This window comes from Plectropomus leopardus, chromosome 1, assembly GCF_008729295.1.
Source record: "Plectropomus leopardus isolate mb chromosome 1, YSFRI_Pleo_2.0, whole genome shotgun sequence".
In the NCBI taxonomy this organism is placed as follows: domain Eukaryota; kingdom Metazoa; phylum Chordata; class Actinopteri; order Perciformes; family Serranidae; genus Plectropomus; species Plectropomus leopardus.
This window is the reverse complement of record NC_056463.1, coordinates 36,186,183-36,204,291: the sequence shown is the minus strand read 5'-3', so window position 1 is coordinate 36,204,291 and position 18,109 is coordinate 36,186,183. Positions and strand designations below refer to the sequence as shown.

The 18,109-nt window shown below is 40.2% G+C and overlaps 1 protein-coding gene across 1 annotated transcript in view; it reads right to left on the bottom strand.

Annotated features, from left to right (window-relative positions):
* si:ch211-186j3.6 (neural-cadherin) overlaps window positions 1–18,109 on the bottom strand; it is a 384,238-nt gene that overhangs the window by 204,897 nt on the left and 161,232 nt on the right. Inside the window, 4 exon segments of the mRNA XM_042487073.1 lie at window positions 1,266–1,438; window positions 3,579–3,749; window positions 5,198–5,366; window positions 9,747–9,919. Coding sequence (XP_042343007.1) covers window positions 1,266–1,438; window positions 3,579–3,749; window positions 5,198–5,366; window positions 9,747–9,919 — 686 coding nt within the window.

Here is an 18,109-nt window from a genome sequence, read left to right as displayed (position 1 = left end):
TTGTAGCCCTTACAAGAGCAATTAGCTTTAGCCACTACAATCAGTGGAAATTGTCTGCTTTAGTAACTAAAGAAAAAAACTTAACCAAGAGACTGTGGGTTACTTGGCGTATGCTTGAGAACAAAAACAAACTATGATGGTAGAAGTTCACTTTTTTCTCTCAGTTTTGTTCATGGCCTTCTGCTTTATGCACCATGTGATGAAGGCCCTTTACACATTCCTTCCCTTTAAATGTGTTTCAAATTCATGAGTGAAAGAATGGATTTTTCAGAGCCAGTTTTTTGCATGCCCTGAAATTAATTTCCAAGCTTTTTTTGTAGTAATGTAGTTTTAAAGTTCTATCTTTGCTGCTAGCAAATAACACAAGTGAGATTGTCACATTGGCAAAGCCTGAAATAAACATGTAGGCAGTGCCTGCTTGTGTATTATACTTTATGCAGTTGTACTCATTAGTGGGAAAGTTTTCCATCTTCAAACATGGATATGTTTTAGTGAACCATTCTCTCAGGCAAAAATACTGGCATGGTGCCATGTGTTGGTGTAAGTTGCAAGGTGCTGAGGATAGAGACATTCATTCCCCTGGCACTGGGGGATGATGAGCTGTTGCTTTTTGGGGCTTAATCACTGTGGCACTCATCTGAGGCACAGACTTGTTTTGCGCACAATACGTGGCAATTTCCTCTATTGCTTGTTCATGTTCCCACCAAGATTGTTTTTCTTGCTGCTAGTGAAGCAAGAGGTTAGAGGCAGTGAGATGAGGAAAATATCAGCAATGTTATTTCTCCTGATGCCAAAGGAAAGCCAGTGAGGACATTATCACATATTCAGGCTGCCAGTCTGCCACTGGCCACTGGACTTCTGCCCCCTCACTGTCAGCAATAAAGTGCTTGAATGCAAATATGCTTCTGGCCACAGGAGAAGTGGCATGCTGTTTTAGTTGCAATCTGACATTCATTGCTAGAATCTCATGAGTTCTTGAGTGAAGTTAGGACATTCCTAATTTTCTTGTAGTGCTTTTGTGCCAGTCTCAGCGGTCCTGCAGGTGTATTTAACCCTCGAGGTATCCTATCATCTTTGTGAAAAAGAATCCAAAAAGGTGAAAGACTGCAAAGCTTACTCCAACTGTTGCTGTGCGTATCTGCCACACTGAAAAAAAACAGCCAAAACACCTCCATAACAAATTGTTTGATGTAAGATTTTAAAATAGCAAGCTGAAACGACAACATTGGTTAGGTGTTATTCATTTGCACATAGTATGTGTGTACCTGAGAAATGGGCTGGTTGACATACACCCAGCCTGTCAGCGGGTTCACCCTGAGGTACTCTGGCTGTTCACTGGACATAGAGTATGTGACGGCTGCATTGGTGCCAAAGTCATCGTCATGAGCTGCTACCCGCAAGAAACTAGTCCCGATCATTGTGTCCTCTCGAAGGAAGTCTATTGAAGAAAAAGAAAAGGTGGTCTTTATGCCTCAGTGGTTCTATAAGGCTTTAATTTGAAGACTTTATACTTTATTCATTCATGTTACTTCAGAAAACACAAGCAATGAAGAAAAAGCCTTTTGACTGACAAAAACAACAACAACAAAAAACAAAACAAATCAACTCATTCAAAAATAATCCCTGTCAGTCATAACTGATGACCAACTAGCAGTTTGTGACGGTGTATTTACCAGCATGGCAGGTGTTCTGCCCTCTACCCTCTTTTATTTATTTTGAGTGTGTAGCCTCTAACCAATAACAATGCAGAGGTGGAGCCAGGAATTTATAAAAAAGATAGTGATCTCGTATTAGCAGCATCCAAAAATTACGGACAGAGTAGTTTAAAAGATATGCAAATAAAGCAAGTGAAATGCCAAGCAGACGAAGCTTGTTCCAAAACGGGAGTGAGTCTGGGGTTGGCTTTTACTTTCACTGGTGAGCGCTGAGGAGAGGAGGGGGATGAAGAGTGCTGCAGAGTTGGCCTGTTTTCTGTTGGACAGGTAGATGCTTGTGGTTAGCTGAGTTGGCTTGCTAAAGTATCGGCTCTTCCATTACAGCTAATTAAAGTTCTTACTGAGCAGCTTGCAGGGTACATACAAGCAGCTTAAGGAGGAGGGGCCGATTTAAAAGTTGTGTTTCCAAACAGTAGAAGCCAATTCCTTCATATTATACCTTTAAAAAGTTCTGAATGTAACACTCGAGCACTGTTATAGCAGCAAACCACTATTTGCTTTGTCGACATATAGTGGAGTAATGGCTCTCTGAGCAAAGAATAAAGTCATGCTCTGTGTGTATGTTTGTAACCCAAAATTCTCTGTGGTTATGCTGAGCCAGTCCGGCCACGTGTGCATGTTAGTGCAAGTGTTTTTCACACTGACCAGCTAGTCGCCATCTCGTAGCACTGCGCTCATACAGCAGGTACCGCTGATACCTGAATGGCTCTGTGGAAGCATAGCACCCAACCTCTAGTTCCCCCTGGTTAACACTGTTAGCTCTGTCAGCACTGTTGCTGTTGTTAAGCGCTACTGTATTTGTAAAGTTAGCACTGTTAGCTGCTCGCCACAGATTTGCACCGGATTCACACCGGACACAGAAGCAGTGCGTGACGACAACCTCGCCAAACTGCAGCATGTTTCATGCTTGTGGTGCTCACACTGGCAGTGTTGTGCAGTGACGCTTCTGCAGAGTTGTCTGCTGCTATGAGTTCTGTGTTTCAACATGTCTGAGCACTTCAACTTGTCAACAACACGGTCCTGCAAATATTTCAACTGTCACTGTCTACAGACATTGTCGGGGGCTTTTATTTTGAAATGGAAGCAGTAGTTAATGTAAACAGACATTTTTGTATTTCCTCATCTCTGTGACAGAAAGAGACTTTTAAACTGAAGTAAAAGGTGGTATAGAGTCAATATAATTATCAAAACATCATATTAACCTCTTGTGGCATGTGGAAAAAGTCAGCAAGCCACCATTTCTCTCGATTTGCGCAGCTGACACGCTGCTGAGATGTGCCTGATGAGCACTGTTCACACAGGCAGTGTAGCTGCTCTAATTTGTTAACACGGGCACCAAAAAAAAAAAAAATAAATAAATAAATATTCAGAGATGCTCACACACTGCTTCTGCATCCAGTGTGAATCAGGCGTAAGCCAACTCCGTGTTGAAAGGCATGTAGACAACTCATATACTTTGAATTTCGCACAAAGCCCCTTTAAGAGACACATTGATTAATTTGACAAATAAGCAGCATAAAGAAACACTGCAAATACAACAGAATGAGAAAAAATGATAAAATACATAAACAAAGCATGCAGAAAAAAAAAAAGTTACATCACAACTGAGCCAAGACACATTAGTAAACAGCTAACATTGGGTGCAACCAATATCACTTGTCATATCCAAAAAATGCTAACACATTTGTAGCTTATTTTCACATTCATGTGGGGTTTATTTTTGTTTTGTCAAAATAGAGAAGATGCATTTCTTCATTTCTTGATTTTTGTGCATTTTCTTGTGTTTTCTTATTGTAAGTTTCAGTGAATTGAGCTCTCTGAGTTACCATACTTCACACTTCAATTATACAAATATCCACTTACACTCATATCGGATGTTCTCAAACTTGGGACTGTTGTCGTTTTGGTCCAGGATGAGGATGTTGAGCTGACAAATGCCAATCAGTGGGTCAGCTGCCTGGTCAGTGGCAGTCACTGTCACTGCATACTCCCGCTGGCGTTCACGATCAAATTTCCTGGCTGTCACAATTACTCCTGAAGACACAGAGATAACGAGGTTGATCAGACAGCTAAATCATACCAAATACCACTTGGTCTCATGTCCCCTGAGGATTTGCAATTTAACACTAAAATGATTTCCTCTGTTTGCCTTGAAGCTAAACTTTAAAGACAGCAGAGCAGATGAGAAGCAGAATAGGAGGGGAAATGGGAGTTTTTCAAAAGTAGTTATCATCAAATCCAAAGAGATTTTTGTTAATTAATTATTTTAGAATCTATTTTAGACATTTGCAACATTTCCTGCTTCACTAAAAATACTATTGCTTTTGAGTTGAAAGGTATGTTTGGCACTTGTTATTCTTTATCCTTTGGCATTGCATCTAAATCTTTCACATGACAGAGAAGCTTTACTACATGTAAACATGCAAGCACAACATGGAAACCTGCCCCGTGCACCAGTTCTCTCCAGTTTTTGGTCTTGGGATTGTTGTTACCAACATATTTTCCTGGATCCTAAATCAAAGACATTATTACATTGTACACAGGTTTAAAATTCAATTTGTGAGATATTTGACTGCATTGTATGAATTCCTGTCAGTATTAAATGGTTAAGTGTGTTGATTTCTTGTGTACCACGAAAAAAAACAGTATACTATTATGATTAGTACATCACACTGTATATCTATGGACACTGTAAAAATACAGTACGTGTGATTTTTTCAGAGGGGGTGACAATGAATGTGATACCTATTAATTGATTTTTTTTTCTACTTGTGTAAAACTTTTACAAAATCACTTGGCAAACACACTAAGTAGGAATCTGCATCTTATGAAGATAGTGATTTTTTTTATGTGAAGAACAAACATAAAAAAGAGACTGGCTTGATTCCAAATTCTGCAAATGTTTATAAAGAAAATAATGTGTTCTGGAAAGTTTCAGCCCTGCACTTTCAGAGATCTACATTAACTTTTTTCATCTTGTCAATATTGTTCGATTAAAAAATACCAAGCGGTGCATTTCATGAAGACAAAAAAAGAGAAAAACAAGCTGTCATGTGGCTAAGGCTGCTTGATTATTATTTTAATTTTATTATTTTTTTATGATTCCGACAAAATTTCAGAACTGAAAAATACAGTGATTTAGGATGAAGTATGCTTCAAAGACATTTTAAGTGGGGAAAAAGTGTAGTTTCTGGTTTGTGAATGCTAGTCAAAGGTTATGAAAACATTCTTTAGTGAGAGTTGTTACTGTGTATCTATTGCAGCCAACAGCGTTTGAGTTATGAATCTCTATTCTAGCTGCAAATTGACAATCACAGTTAAGTTATTCAGTCTAGTTTAAGCAAAGTTTTAGCTTTAAAGTGTAGACACCCATTACAGAAAGAATTCAGCCTGCAAAAGAATCCCCTCTGGAATAAAAGTGTGTGTACTCTTCTTTACGTGTATGACCATGCAAGTGAAAATATGTGTGTGTGTTTCAGTACCGGTGTCTGGGTGTATACTGAACGCCGGCACAGTGGAGTCTTTGTGCATGAAGCCGTATGTGACCCTGCCATTGGAGCCCTCGTCAGCATCCACAGCATGAACTTGCAGAACGAACGTCCCCGCTGGCTGGTTCTCCAGGACTGATGTGCTCTCTCGGTACTGCTGACACTGTGGAGAATGAGACAGCGGGCAGAGGTAGGAGGAAGAGAAGATCACAGTGATGTAAGTATGGAGAAACTTAGATCAATACTCCATTCTATCAAAACTGTAATCAAGAGTATGTGGGAGGAGGTAGAATGTTATTCATTTTGAAAGGACAGATTCAAGGTTATTTACTGGGACATTTTGATAATAATGAAAAATACAAATAATGAAAGAAAGTACATGTCTAATTCCTGCACCATTTCCACCCATTTACTGTCTACATTTGCTTGTCCTGTGTAAGGTAGATTGTGATGGTGGGTTCAGGGGTCTTGAAGCCTATTCCAGCACCCGCTGGAAATGGTATTGGCAAAGGTGCTCAACAGCTGCTTGATGCTGTGCTCGCTGTACTTTGGTAAACATGAAAAATGTGCTGATCTTTTGGCACCTGCTTTGTTAAGTGCTGTCCAAAACATGTATTTCTTTATTGAAAATGGGGTATAAACGCTTCACAGTAAGGCAGCTGTGTACCAAAAAGTAGCCGCTTTTTTAGCTACATAAAAGATCAATCTGAGTGGGATGTTAACAAATATTTTTATATGAATTAGGTACATTTCTATCAGCTAAGTGAAACCTTTTTGGAATTAGTCCACAATAAAAATGGAAACACTTTAAAACACTTTCAATTTTTTTTTTTTTTTTTTTTTGCCCATGCTAATTAAAGGAGCTTTATGCAACACTCAGAGCATGTGGATTAATCAGAGTTAGAGCCACAGTTGTCTGCACAGGGCTGTCAACATGGAGGTGGCTGAGCCCGCTAGCAGCTAATGGTGCTTATAGTGTGAACAGTGTGGCAAAAGCACTGACAGAGCTAATGGTGTTAATATGAGGTGTGTTAACAGAGGGTGGGTGAAACGCTTTGTGGGTTTCTGCGTCCATTTTTACGGCTGCATTATTACGTTCTGGCTACCACAACAAAAAAACAGAGAAGCTCAGATTACAGAACACACACAGGGAGTGTGACTTCATTATCTGCTCAGGACGCCACTATTCCACTATCTTTACAGAGGACATAGTTAGTTCCAAGTTAATGCTCTGACTATGACAAACAACTCCTTTAAGACCAACTTATGTTGTGGCATGTTTGCAATTTTACAGTCTATTTTATTGCAATATAAACCACTCCTATAACTACAATAGGAGTTGTATACTGTTGAAAGTAGTGACAACTCAATAGTTGTAAAAGTCAGACACAGACAGAATTAAACATCCTGCATACTGTATGTGTAAGCAAAATGATTAAAAACTGAATGCAACACATGAACCTATAAGAGTTTTATCTGTACTGCATGCATTCAACACCTGTGTCTCCATTAGAGTACAATTCTGTTTAATTGAATAAAGAGGATTTAACAGGAATTCTTGTCAAAACAACTTCTATTTATGTGGAAAAAAAACCCAAAAACCCATGGATGTGCATACTAAAGATTTCCATATGCACTGAAGCCTGAGTTCTTTCTTTAAATCATGTTGTTTACCACATTTTTTAATCCTATGGTACTTCAAATCCTGCACCTTAGCACTCTTCCTATCTTCTATCATGCGACAATGCTTTACCTTTCTCCAACCTTTCCATCTGTAGTCATCAGAAGCTTTTCTACTTTTTGCCTCCAGTGCTTCACATTTTGCTTTATACCCCCCGCAGTTTACAGAAGTAAGCCAGGTGAGGGATTGCTGGTTTGGTATGCTGGTTTGTATGCAGGCTTTCACTCATGCAATTCATCAGAAGGGTCAAAGAGAGCGCTTTGTGTCACAAATGTTTGTTCAATGTGAATCCCAATGTGTAGACCAGACAATCAATATAAACAAGCACAAAGAAAGTTTAAACACAAGGAGATGTCCTGATCGCAGTGCCTCCTCACCAATTCTTTGATTTGCATGGAAAAAATCTCAAGGCGCATAGTGTCTGTTTCTTCGCTTCTTCTCCGCTTTTGAGAATAATTTCCAGTGAGAAACACGCAGTCTTTACTTAGAGGGAAGCACAGAAATCTTACTGAAAGCTGTGTTACACGAACAACATGAAGCTCTATATCGGTTAAACCAATGAGCCTGTGGTGAACTACCAGAGGAACAGAAGGTCCTATGTCCTGGTTGTTATCCAGGGAGAGAAAGTTAAGAGGGTGGACTAAATGACACAAAGTCATATTCCTTGTGTGTGCTCACATTTTGTCCAATAAAGTTAATTCTGATTGAACACAAAGTGGTAGCCATAACAGTAGCCAATATCTGATATACTGATATATATAACTCATGTGGCTGATAAGCAATGCCTATCTTGATATGTCCACTTTTTTTCCCCCACCTAATTTTAGTCAAGTCGCTTCTGTAGTGGAAATCACATCATATTATGCATTGTCTTATCATGATGGCCCAACAGCAGGTGGAGACATTAAATACAACACTTGCAGAAATCAGCTTGTCGGCGTATACCAATATTTCATTTTAAAGCCAATATCGGCCGATACTGATGATGTGCCAGTATTATCATGCAGCTCTAGTGTGGATGCTTCACACAAATCTTAAATTAACAATAAAAAATTACAATAACCAGTTTCAAGGTGGAAACCCAAGATAAGTGTCACCAATTTAGTGTCTGACCAAATATCTCCCCTCCCGTTTCTGAGTTATGGTGCTGAATTATGGCCAGAGAAGTGTTTCTGCAAAAATGTCACAGTGAATTGGACCTGTGAGCTTTTCAATATAGAATGTCAACACTTCAGTATTTAATCCTTGTAGACATTTGTGTGAAATTATGTCATAGTTAGCACACAAATTCTTGAATTATGACCACAAATATATTTTGTGAGGTCAGTGACTTTTGACCACCAAATCTGGTCAGCTCCTCTTGAGTCAAAGTGGAGGTTTGTGCCAAATTTAAAGAAATTCCCTCAAATTATTTCGGAGATATTGCTTTAGGGAGAACGGGATGGGCAGACAACCCCAAAACATGATGCCTTCAGTCACAGCTGTCACAAGCACAGAGACATAAAAATGTATGTGGATAAACCCATATTAGCGCAGGTCACAGAGGTATTGAAGGCTGATAAATGTAGTCAAGTCTGTTAGTTTCTGTAGTCTACTATTTGTGCCACTGGGAAATGCAGGATCCTGCCTCCTTGTATCTACCTCTCTGTGTATGTTTCTTGCTCCTTGTGTCTTGGATCACTGATCCAGCTCTGAGTTGCAGAGAAGCTATAGTGTGTTATAAGATTGGGCATCAAAACAAGATAAAAGGGCCTTTCTGCTTCAGTGTCCTGCTGCTGGCTGCCAGCGACAGAGGAAACACCAACTAACATCGGATGTCTTTACTAACTGAAAAACCAACTCAGCCTATTTTTACTTTTACTGTTCCAGAACTGCCTTTTTCCCTTGGTGTATTTGTCCACCTTTGACCAATTGTACACACATAAACTGCTGTTTGTCCACTTTTTCTCTTCCATCTGTTGTTTTTTTTGGATATATATGTTTCATCTGCTTCATTTATTGTTTTTTTCATCCTCAGTCATCTGTTTTACTTTTGATTTTTTTTAGGTGAATTGGAGGTCAGGGGTTTATTTGTCCGTTGCAATCAGCATTGCGCCCACAGAGAGAAAAGAATGAATCATACACTTGGAGTATGATGCCAGCAGGAGATTCCTGAGAGAGACAACTGCACATACAGAGCACATGAAACACGGTGGACCAGGAATTCCTCTCTTTTCTTCTTCTCTCTTTTCTCTTGGCTCTCATCTTGTCATCTGTCCCTCTGTTTCTTCCTGCTAAGAGGTGAAGCAGCAAGGGAAACACTTTGGTGCTCACTTTCCCCCAGGAGAGACTGAATAAGGTTTACTCAGCCAAGCCAGCGCTCCTAATCTTGGCTCGCGATACCTCGGGGGACTTGAAAAGTCACCTCATTTAAAATTGAGACATGGCTGGAAAAAAGGTGGAGACATAGCGCTTCCAGAGTGGGTCGGTCGGGATTTCTCCCACATCCCTCAAAGCTTTAATTAAAAGACTGAGATGATGTAGGAGAGAGACGAGAGAGCAGAGACGAGGGTCAAGTCGGCTAATCGCTCCTCCAGAGAGGAGAGATAGAGGCTAATAAACAGAGGACGTAGACAGACAAAGAGAGGGAGACAGAGGAGTGATAGAGCACAGTTACATGAGCTAGATGGAGACAGAAAAGGGAAATAGTAAAGAAAATGATAGAGTAAGAAGTCACTGAGATATATTTAAAAGTCCAGAAAGAAGACCATAAAATGGCATGGTAACCAGGTTAGCACACAGCACTACCTTTTCAAGGAAAAGCAGATATTGAGCAAGACTAAACAAGGTTTAATGATGTGAGCGTGCCAATGTTTGTCTTACCTTCTCAAAAACAGGCTTGTTGTTATTCACGTCGTCCACTCCCACGATGACCTGAGCTGTGGATGACAAAGGCTGAGGTCCGCCTGAGGCGTTGTCATCCGTTGCTGTAACATTAAGGACATATTCAACACCCTGGAGGTGTGGGGGCGGGCTGGAGCGCAGACGGATCAAACCTGCAACCAAACATAAGGATTGCCATGGTTAACACACGCTCATCCGGCTTTTATTTATAGATCATCAATAAGTACTGTCTGTCTACATGTTTAATTTCACTGCAACTATTAAAAGTGGATCCGGGATTTTGCAATGTTGCAATTGCAAAAGTTAACACCAAATTCAGATAATCCCTGTGAATTCTGCACAGCCTTGAAATTTTTTTCCAATCACCACAACTTTATGCAAATAGTGTATTGATCTGCGTCGTCCCTCCTTGCCTCGCTCTCTTTCTGTTTACCTTGAGACTACTGCCGCGCCTGGGACACAATCACACACTGACTGTTGGATAGCTGTTAGCATCACAAAGCTAACGTTTCCCAAACATTCATTTATAGTTGTAATGACAGAGTCGAGTTCTTGCATTAAGGTGATGCTCACTTACCTTAATGCAAGAACGTGAGGCCCCCCGCAGCTAACTCTGAGTGGAGCTTTCCTACATTACAGAGCAGGTGAGCTTTAACATCTTTCATAGTGAAGATACTTCAAATGCACAACTAAATTCAACATACCATTTTAGAACACTGGGTACTGGATCACTGTATTCAGTAACTTAGGGGTTCTAAACTTCACAAACTATAAAGCATCACACCCGCTGTCAAGCTGTTGGTGGCACACCAGGCTCTCCCTCACCTGACAGTGAAGCTGTGAGGTGTAAAATGGTCTTTCTGTTTCATTTGATGCTAAAACTACTGCTGTGTCTGCCTCATCTGTGTTCATTGTGTTCCTCCTTTAGATCACTGCATTTACAATCAGGTAGGAAAACTTTGCAGCAGTAAATATTTTCTTTTGAATATTTGTTTAATTTTATGTCAATACTAGCTCTGACAATGCATTTTTTCATACTGAAAAGAAAAAATTTCAAAAATCTGTGTGATGGTAGCAAAAAAAGCCTAATAATATTGCAACATGAACTGCATTTTTTTTTTTTTTAGAAAAGCTGCCATCAAATCATGAATTTTAGGCCACAACAATCACAAAACAGAGGTTTTAGCCAGGTGCAAAGGAAAATCACCAGTACCAAAACGATAAGAACTGTGACTACAAAAAGCATTTCCAGTCCTCTCCTGATGTATCTAATATCAATTTACCAAACAAGTATTGAACAACCAGAACCTAAACTTAAATGTGATGTCTTTGATTCAAAGTAGTCCCTTCACCTCTCATCTAAATCTGCTATCCACAACCATTTTATTTTACATGTGAGGCTGGGAATGGATACGGCACCTATTGGTTTGACATGCCTGGATGCTTCATTGTGAAGCTAGCACTGATTAGGAAGAGGATTTCCTCTGTTTCTCATCAACTAAAAGCAGTTCTGTTTCAGATGAGATCTTAAAAAGGTTGAATTAAAAAACGCAGCCTACTTCTTGCATTATGTCCTGCCTCCTGAACCCCTTGCCTAAACCAAACAGAGTATTTCTAGAAGATGACAACACAACTGACATGACAATCTACTGTGCTACATGTGTGAAGGGGCAGTTCAAGAATACGTCCAGATTAATATTATTATTATTATTATTATTATTATCATTATTATTATTTTTTTTTATTATTTTTATTTTTTGTTACCTGTTTTGTTAATTGTGGTTTCATGTACTCAAGAATAATATACCTTTTTGGTTGCCAAATAGTAAAAAGCAACAGGTAAGATTTCTGTCAAATAAGGTAACACAGACTCATTGCCTTTACTGCACATGGACTGATCGTGCTGTCGTGCCTAGCTATCCCCCAAAGGCCTATTCATAGCCAGGAAAAACCCTGAAGCCTAGGGTGTATATTATGTACCAAGAGAAAGAAGATTGCTGCATTACTTCAAAATCTTGTGTCTGCAAAAGCATTGGCCAAATGACTGCAGCATAATGGTGTGTTTATGAGGCCTTGCAGCAAATGTGCCCTGTCTATACCCTCATTGTCAATCTATTTAATAAAGGTTAAAACGCCAAAAAAAATCTTACAAAGTTCAGTTTACAAACTCTTTTTGTTGTTTAAAGGAAAGTCACACTACCGATTGTATCTGTATGAATGAGTGCCAGCAAGGTAGTAAATTGGACTCTTCCATCATTACTGAGTAAACATGAGTAAGGGTCACTTGCCAAAACTTGCTAAAATGAACATTATTGTAAGATATGAACAGCTCTCCTCAAATGCCAGAAGATGAGCCTTTTAGGTAGCATCACATAAAAGAAAGACACGGAATTTTCAATTGCTAGAGATCATTGATCAGCTGTGGGTTTGGAGTGGACACAGCACTGACAGCAACCTCAAGGTATGAAATCTAAATGAAGTGATGAAATAATCCACACAATCAACATGATACCAGAGTAAAGTGAGAAGATTGAAAATAGTCCACATTATCTGTCACACTGTCTGTGCTGCTGCAAAGGCACAATAATTTCCTACAATGAGAAGAAAAAAGCCAATCCATCCGAGAGAGAAAGAGAGAGAGAGAGAGATGTTATTGGTTAACACATACATTCCTATTTTAGTTTTAGCTCTGAGAGAGATTGCATTAATTATGGCTACACAACATATGAATAGTTAAATTGATTGGTATTCCCTTTTAGCGCCATCATTCTGGCATTCCATTTCATCCTCTGTCTCTCTTTCTCTTTTACTGACTCTCTCTTTGAGTCCAGTGTAGGCGTCTCATCTGCATCCCACTCTCTGCTTTGAATGACTCTCCTCCACTCTGTATTCATCTCACCCTCTGGTGCTCTGTTTACTTTGTATGTGTGTTTGTGTGTGAGAGAGAGTGTGTGTGGGCTAGAAAGTGCGGACACACTTATTACATCCTCCTTATCTTCAGAGGCAGGGGCAGGTGCTGTGGCTGTGGCTGTCATGTGTTCACTTGGTTGCTGTTTCACAAGGGGCCCTGGAATTGGACTCATATGTACACTTATCATAGATATGTATGTGTGCTTGTACTATTCATCCTATCTCTGTTTACCAGACCAAAGGAACTGATGAGACAGATTGCAGCCAGACGGAGCATGATTTTCTTTTCTTTTCTTTTTGTGTGTGTGTGTGCGCGCGCACCTACTGCACCAGCATGGTACGTGCAAAAGGAAGATTTACATTATATTGATTTGCAGATGAGTCTTTGGAAATGATTGATAATGGAGACAAGACAAAAGCAAAGACAATTTCTGCTCTCCTCAAGTTAAAGCTGTACAAACTCAAAATTTCTGAGCTGCACATGTACAGTATGTCCCTTCTGTTTGCCTTTGAGTGTGCGTGCGTGCGTGTGTGTGTGCGTGTGTGTGTGTGTGTTGTACAAGAGATGGAAGATTGCCATGGAGGGGGTGTCTGCCTCGAGGTGTTTGTCACAATGGCTGGTTCCCTGGCACTGCTGTCCATGGTTAAGGGTTTGTGTAGGGGGTTGAGTGTGTGTTTGAGAGAGAGTGAGAGTGAAAAAGTGTGTGTGTTTAAGAGAGAGAGACAGTGTGTGTGTGTGTGTGTGTGTGTGTGTGTGTGTATGTGTGTGTAAGGGAAAGGGAAAGGGATAAAAATAGACAGGAAGAGAAAGAGAACGAGAGGGAGGTAATATGATTCCAATTTGTAGACGTAGAGGTGTAAGAGGAGGAAGCGCTGCCTCAAGAAAGATGTGTCATGCATAATGTCTGACACATAAAAATACATAAATATACTCACACACACACACTTACGCAGCAAAATACACACGAGTGCACACAAACACTTATACAAACCCTGCTGCAGAGGTTTATGCCACATATAATAAAGTCCAACAATGACTTTTTTTTTTTTTTTTTGAGGCCAGACTACAGCCAGCCAACACTATGCAGAGAAAACTGTAGGGCTGTTTTTAAAAAGCTTGTGTGTGGATTGTTATTAATATTTTCTCACATGCATTGCAGTTTTCTGTTAAAGAAGTGCAGATTTTGTGGTAAACACAAATCCACCACATGCATGCATTTTTTTTTTTTTTCTGTTTTCAGTTCTATTAGTCTCGCAAAAATGTGCTGATTTTCACGACATTCTGTACACAGCACAGTTTGAATATGGTGTGTTGGATCAGAATTTTGATATTCTTTTTGACTGTGAAACACAAAAGGTGCTAGTACTGAAAATACACGTGACATAATTCTTAAATGCCAGAGGGCGCTTTCACACCTACAGTTCGATAGACTTGGTGTGATGAGAGGTTAAGTTGTAACATTGTTGCATTTTTCATGTGGTTCGGTGAGCGTTCACACTGCACTTTGAAGAAAGCAAACAACATGAGCAGCTGACAAGACAGAGAGTTTTCAAGCATTTCACTCTTTGTATAAGATGATTCCACAGACGACAAGCACAATACGGTCATAAGAAGTTATGGATTAGCACTGTTTTTGGTCAACTTCCTACATTTCTGTTAGATCGCGTTCTCCTCTAAAGTGAACCGAGCTCGTGCATTTGGACGCAACAGAGACAGACATTTATAAGCGGTCTGTACCAGAGTTCAACTGAGCTTTCATGACAACTCAAACCAACCAGACTGTAAGACAGTGCTCCACGATTCGTTTAAAAAGGAACCAAACACCTCCATTGTGAAAGCAACCTAAATTCTTATAGTTTCTGGAACAGCAAAGTCTTGCAGCCTTGCAGAAGTTACATTTTCTTATATCTTCAGTTTCCTAAAAATGCTACGACAGCGTATTTTATATTATTTACAAGACGTTTGTATCACTGAATTATGATCCTTCCTTAACCATGCAACTCTGACACACAAAAGAAGCAGATGACAAACAGGAAGACATCCATGAATCATTTATAGGAAAAGTTAATATTAAACCACAAGGGCATGCAGGCTGTGGTACATTATTAAAACATACAGTATCATAGTGCCTTGCTTTTATGTGATTGTTGTTCCCAGCCCTCATGTTGGTGCACTGTCAAGTTGAAATGAAATCTGGCTGAACAGACCCAGTAACTACTTATGTGTTGGTCTTTTTTCTAATTCTGAGGAGGACTGTGTAATGTACAGATACATTGATATTCCCTTGTAGTTCATCGATGAAAAATTATAAAAGCATAACAAAAGCAGAAAAATAAGCAACCCAAAGATGGTGCCCTAAAGAGTTGTAGACTGCAGATTTTCCCAGCCCCTGAGCCACGGACCCATACTGGTCCTCTGAACACATGATATGTATACAGCATCTATACCCCAATGGCCCATCAGCTGAACAATCAATTATTTTTCTAACATGCAATAAAGATCAAACTGAGCAAGCCAGAGTTGGTACCATAACCACTTACTTTTGGTGTGCTAATCATGCTAAAATAAATAGAGTTCACTGCACCGGATCCAAGAGGAATGTCCTATCATGCCATCGGCTTTGATGCTCATCAACCAATCCTAATTTACCATCTACACACTTAACAGAACAGGCTTCTTCAGTGTATTCCATACAACCAACTACTCCTGCCAGCTGCTTTTCATTGGCCACCGGGGCAGCATATTGAAGTCTTTATTGGTGCCAATATGGCGCTGCACCTGAGTTTTGATACTAATACCAGAACAATGTTTTGTTTGATACATAACTTTGAATAATATATACATATTTTTCCCCACAAAACCCTTTGTTTCTTTATTTGGCACCTTTTTTTGATACATAACAGTAGAAACAAACAGGAAATGTAGGGGTAAAGGAAGGGGGATAACAGACCTTGGACCTAGCCTGGCCGCAGCTAATGGGTATCCAAGTTAACACACACACACACAAAAAAAAAGAACAATATGTAAAAAGGTACCTAATTAGACTTGTTATGTTGTTTTCACATAGAATGCCCAGAAAATTCACTAATCCACAAGGATGTTTACTTTTTTTCATTTGGCATAAGAAGCCAAAACTTCAGGATTTCAAGCTGTATAAGATGCCTCCTATGTTATGAAGAATTATTTCATTAAAGGTAAGACGCTATTGGAACAAATGTACAAGATGTAAGCTTATTCATGGCCTGGAAAGAGCAGATATGAATGACACACAATTTGTACCTCGACCTTTTGACCTTTTGACACAGTAGAAAGCTGTAAACTTCTTTATACTTTTTGTATAAAGAAGTTTACAGCTTTCTACTGTGGGGTCAAATATACAGTCAGTAGAAATTATTTATTATGATGAATTACACAATAAAGATAGTTGATTTCAGTATCAACTGGAATATAACTGGAATCATTTTCAGCATGGTTCTGTATGAGACATAACCCACCAATTACCTGTACACTTAAGGCTGCATCATGTTTCTTTGTATATAAACCCTGACTCTTGCTTTACCTTTCCTTCAGTACAAACAATGAAGCCTGCGTATGCAATTTACTCTGCTCTTTCTTTCATGTGGATCAGGTATCTAATTATGGACACTTATTGGACATGAGTATTGCTGACATTCAGCTGAGGTTTGGCCATTTCAGCATCTCCATGTATGCAGGCCAAATCTCCCACCTGGACGCCTTTACTACAATGAAAAAAAGCAATTTGCTCATACTCTGAAATGACAGTGGCCAGGATGGTGGGCTCTCACTTTCTAATTATCCAAATGTAAATAGGCCATTGTATGGTGCATGGCTGGGGCTGATAGGGGTTGCATTGTAGAATGGGTTTACAAGAGATCATGATAAATAAATTTAAAAAAATTAAAAATCACAAAATGGAGGTAGAATGAGACTAAAAATAGAACGACTGCTACAGAAAGAGAAACAGACCTAGGTCAACAAACAATGGTCACTGTCATGGACCTGCTGTTTCTCCTCCTCACCTGTTGCCAGTAGTTTTCCACTCACCCTCCCTCTGCTCTGCTCTACCTGTTAGCCACGCCCACTGCTGCAGCCTGCTCTCCCCACAGCTGCAGCCCATCACCAATCAACACAGTATTTAAGACTCTCCAGCCCGCTCACACTCTGCCAGATTGTTCCTCTGCATTATGCACGTCTTTCCAGCGATTACCTACCAGATCTCCCGTTGCCGACTCTGCCTGTTCCTGACCTGCTCTCCTCGCCTGACTCCCAGTGAACCTACCTGCCTTCTGTCCTCGACCACGTGCTCTGTTTCGGTGCTCTGGAAATCTGACGGCTCTCCTGGTAAAGACTCCTCCGCTCGGCTTCGACGTTTCTTCTGCCTGATCCCTGTCGGTGCTGTTACCTCCGCGGACGGACTTCCTGGTTACCGAACCCCTGCCTGCTCCCGACCATTCCTCTGCTCGATCCCCGTCGGCGTTCCAGCACGTGTTGACGGCTAGTGGAGCTACGGGGTTTCCTCCTCGCCAGCCACAGTGGGTACAAGCTTCGTTTCTTCGCTTCGTGGGAAACCCAGAGACATTACTAGGGTTGTCCGCTCGAAGAACGAACTCTCTGCCTGTAAGCTGAGCTTTAATTGTACTGGTTTAAATAAAAGTTATTACCAACCGAAAGAGCGTTTTGGTGTACTGCATCTGGGTCCTAAAACCACCCGTTACAGTCACAAAAGATAAATAAGTAAATTAACCACCCATTTAGCTGCAAATTATTTCAATACTGAAATTAATGCTGACATCAAATCTCCATGAGCCATTATTATTAACAGCATTTGGTACAATAGGTGGTTAATATTAGGGTTTGGTACCCAACCCCAGTGCCATTCATGGAAACTAGCTCCTATATGAGTGGAACCTACAGAACGGAATCATGACGCAGGTATCAGTTCCAGATAGTGTGAGTAGCGAGTGTGCTGCCGAGAGAAAAAGAGAACATGTGTGCTTGGGTGCCGGTGACAGAGAGGACCTGCAGTGACCGAAGAGCAGAGAGGTGAAATGTAGCTGTGTAATGTGTGAACACTTTAGGTTATTTGTCAGTAAATTAATGCTTCAACTCCTCAAGACCCAGGACAAGTGTCTTTGTTTTGTTTGCCATCTACTGCTTACAGCGAAGGGGATTAGCCCCTAAGTTTTTGAGCTAAGTTAGCTTCCAATTGGACCCTGATCAGGCTCCTTTTAAGATGGACGGTTAAGGTGGACTAGCTATCCTCGCTGCAGTAACATTCTCAGTCTCTCCTAAACAGATAATGGAGGGATGTCCGGCTGCTGAGTCTCTCCTAAGGTTAGGGAGACAATAATTATTTTGCTGTTATTAGTACTCTGACTGTTTAGTGTTAAACTGTTGTTGCTGGTTAAGG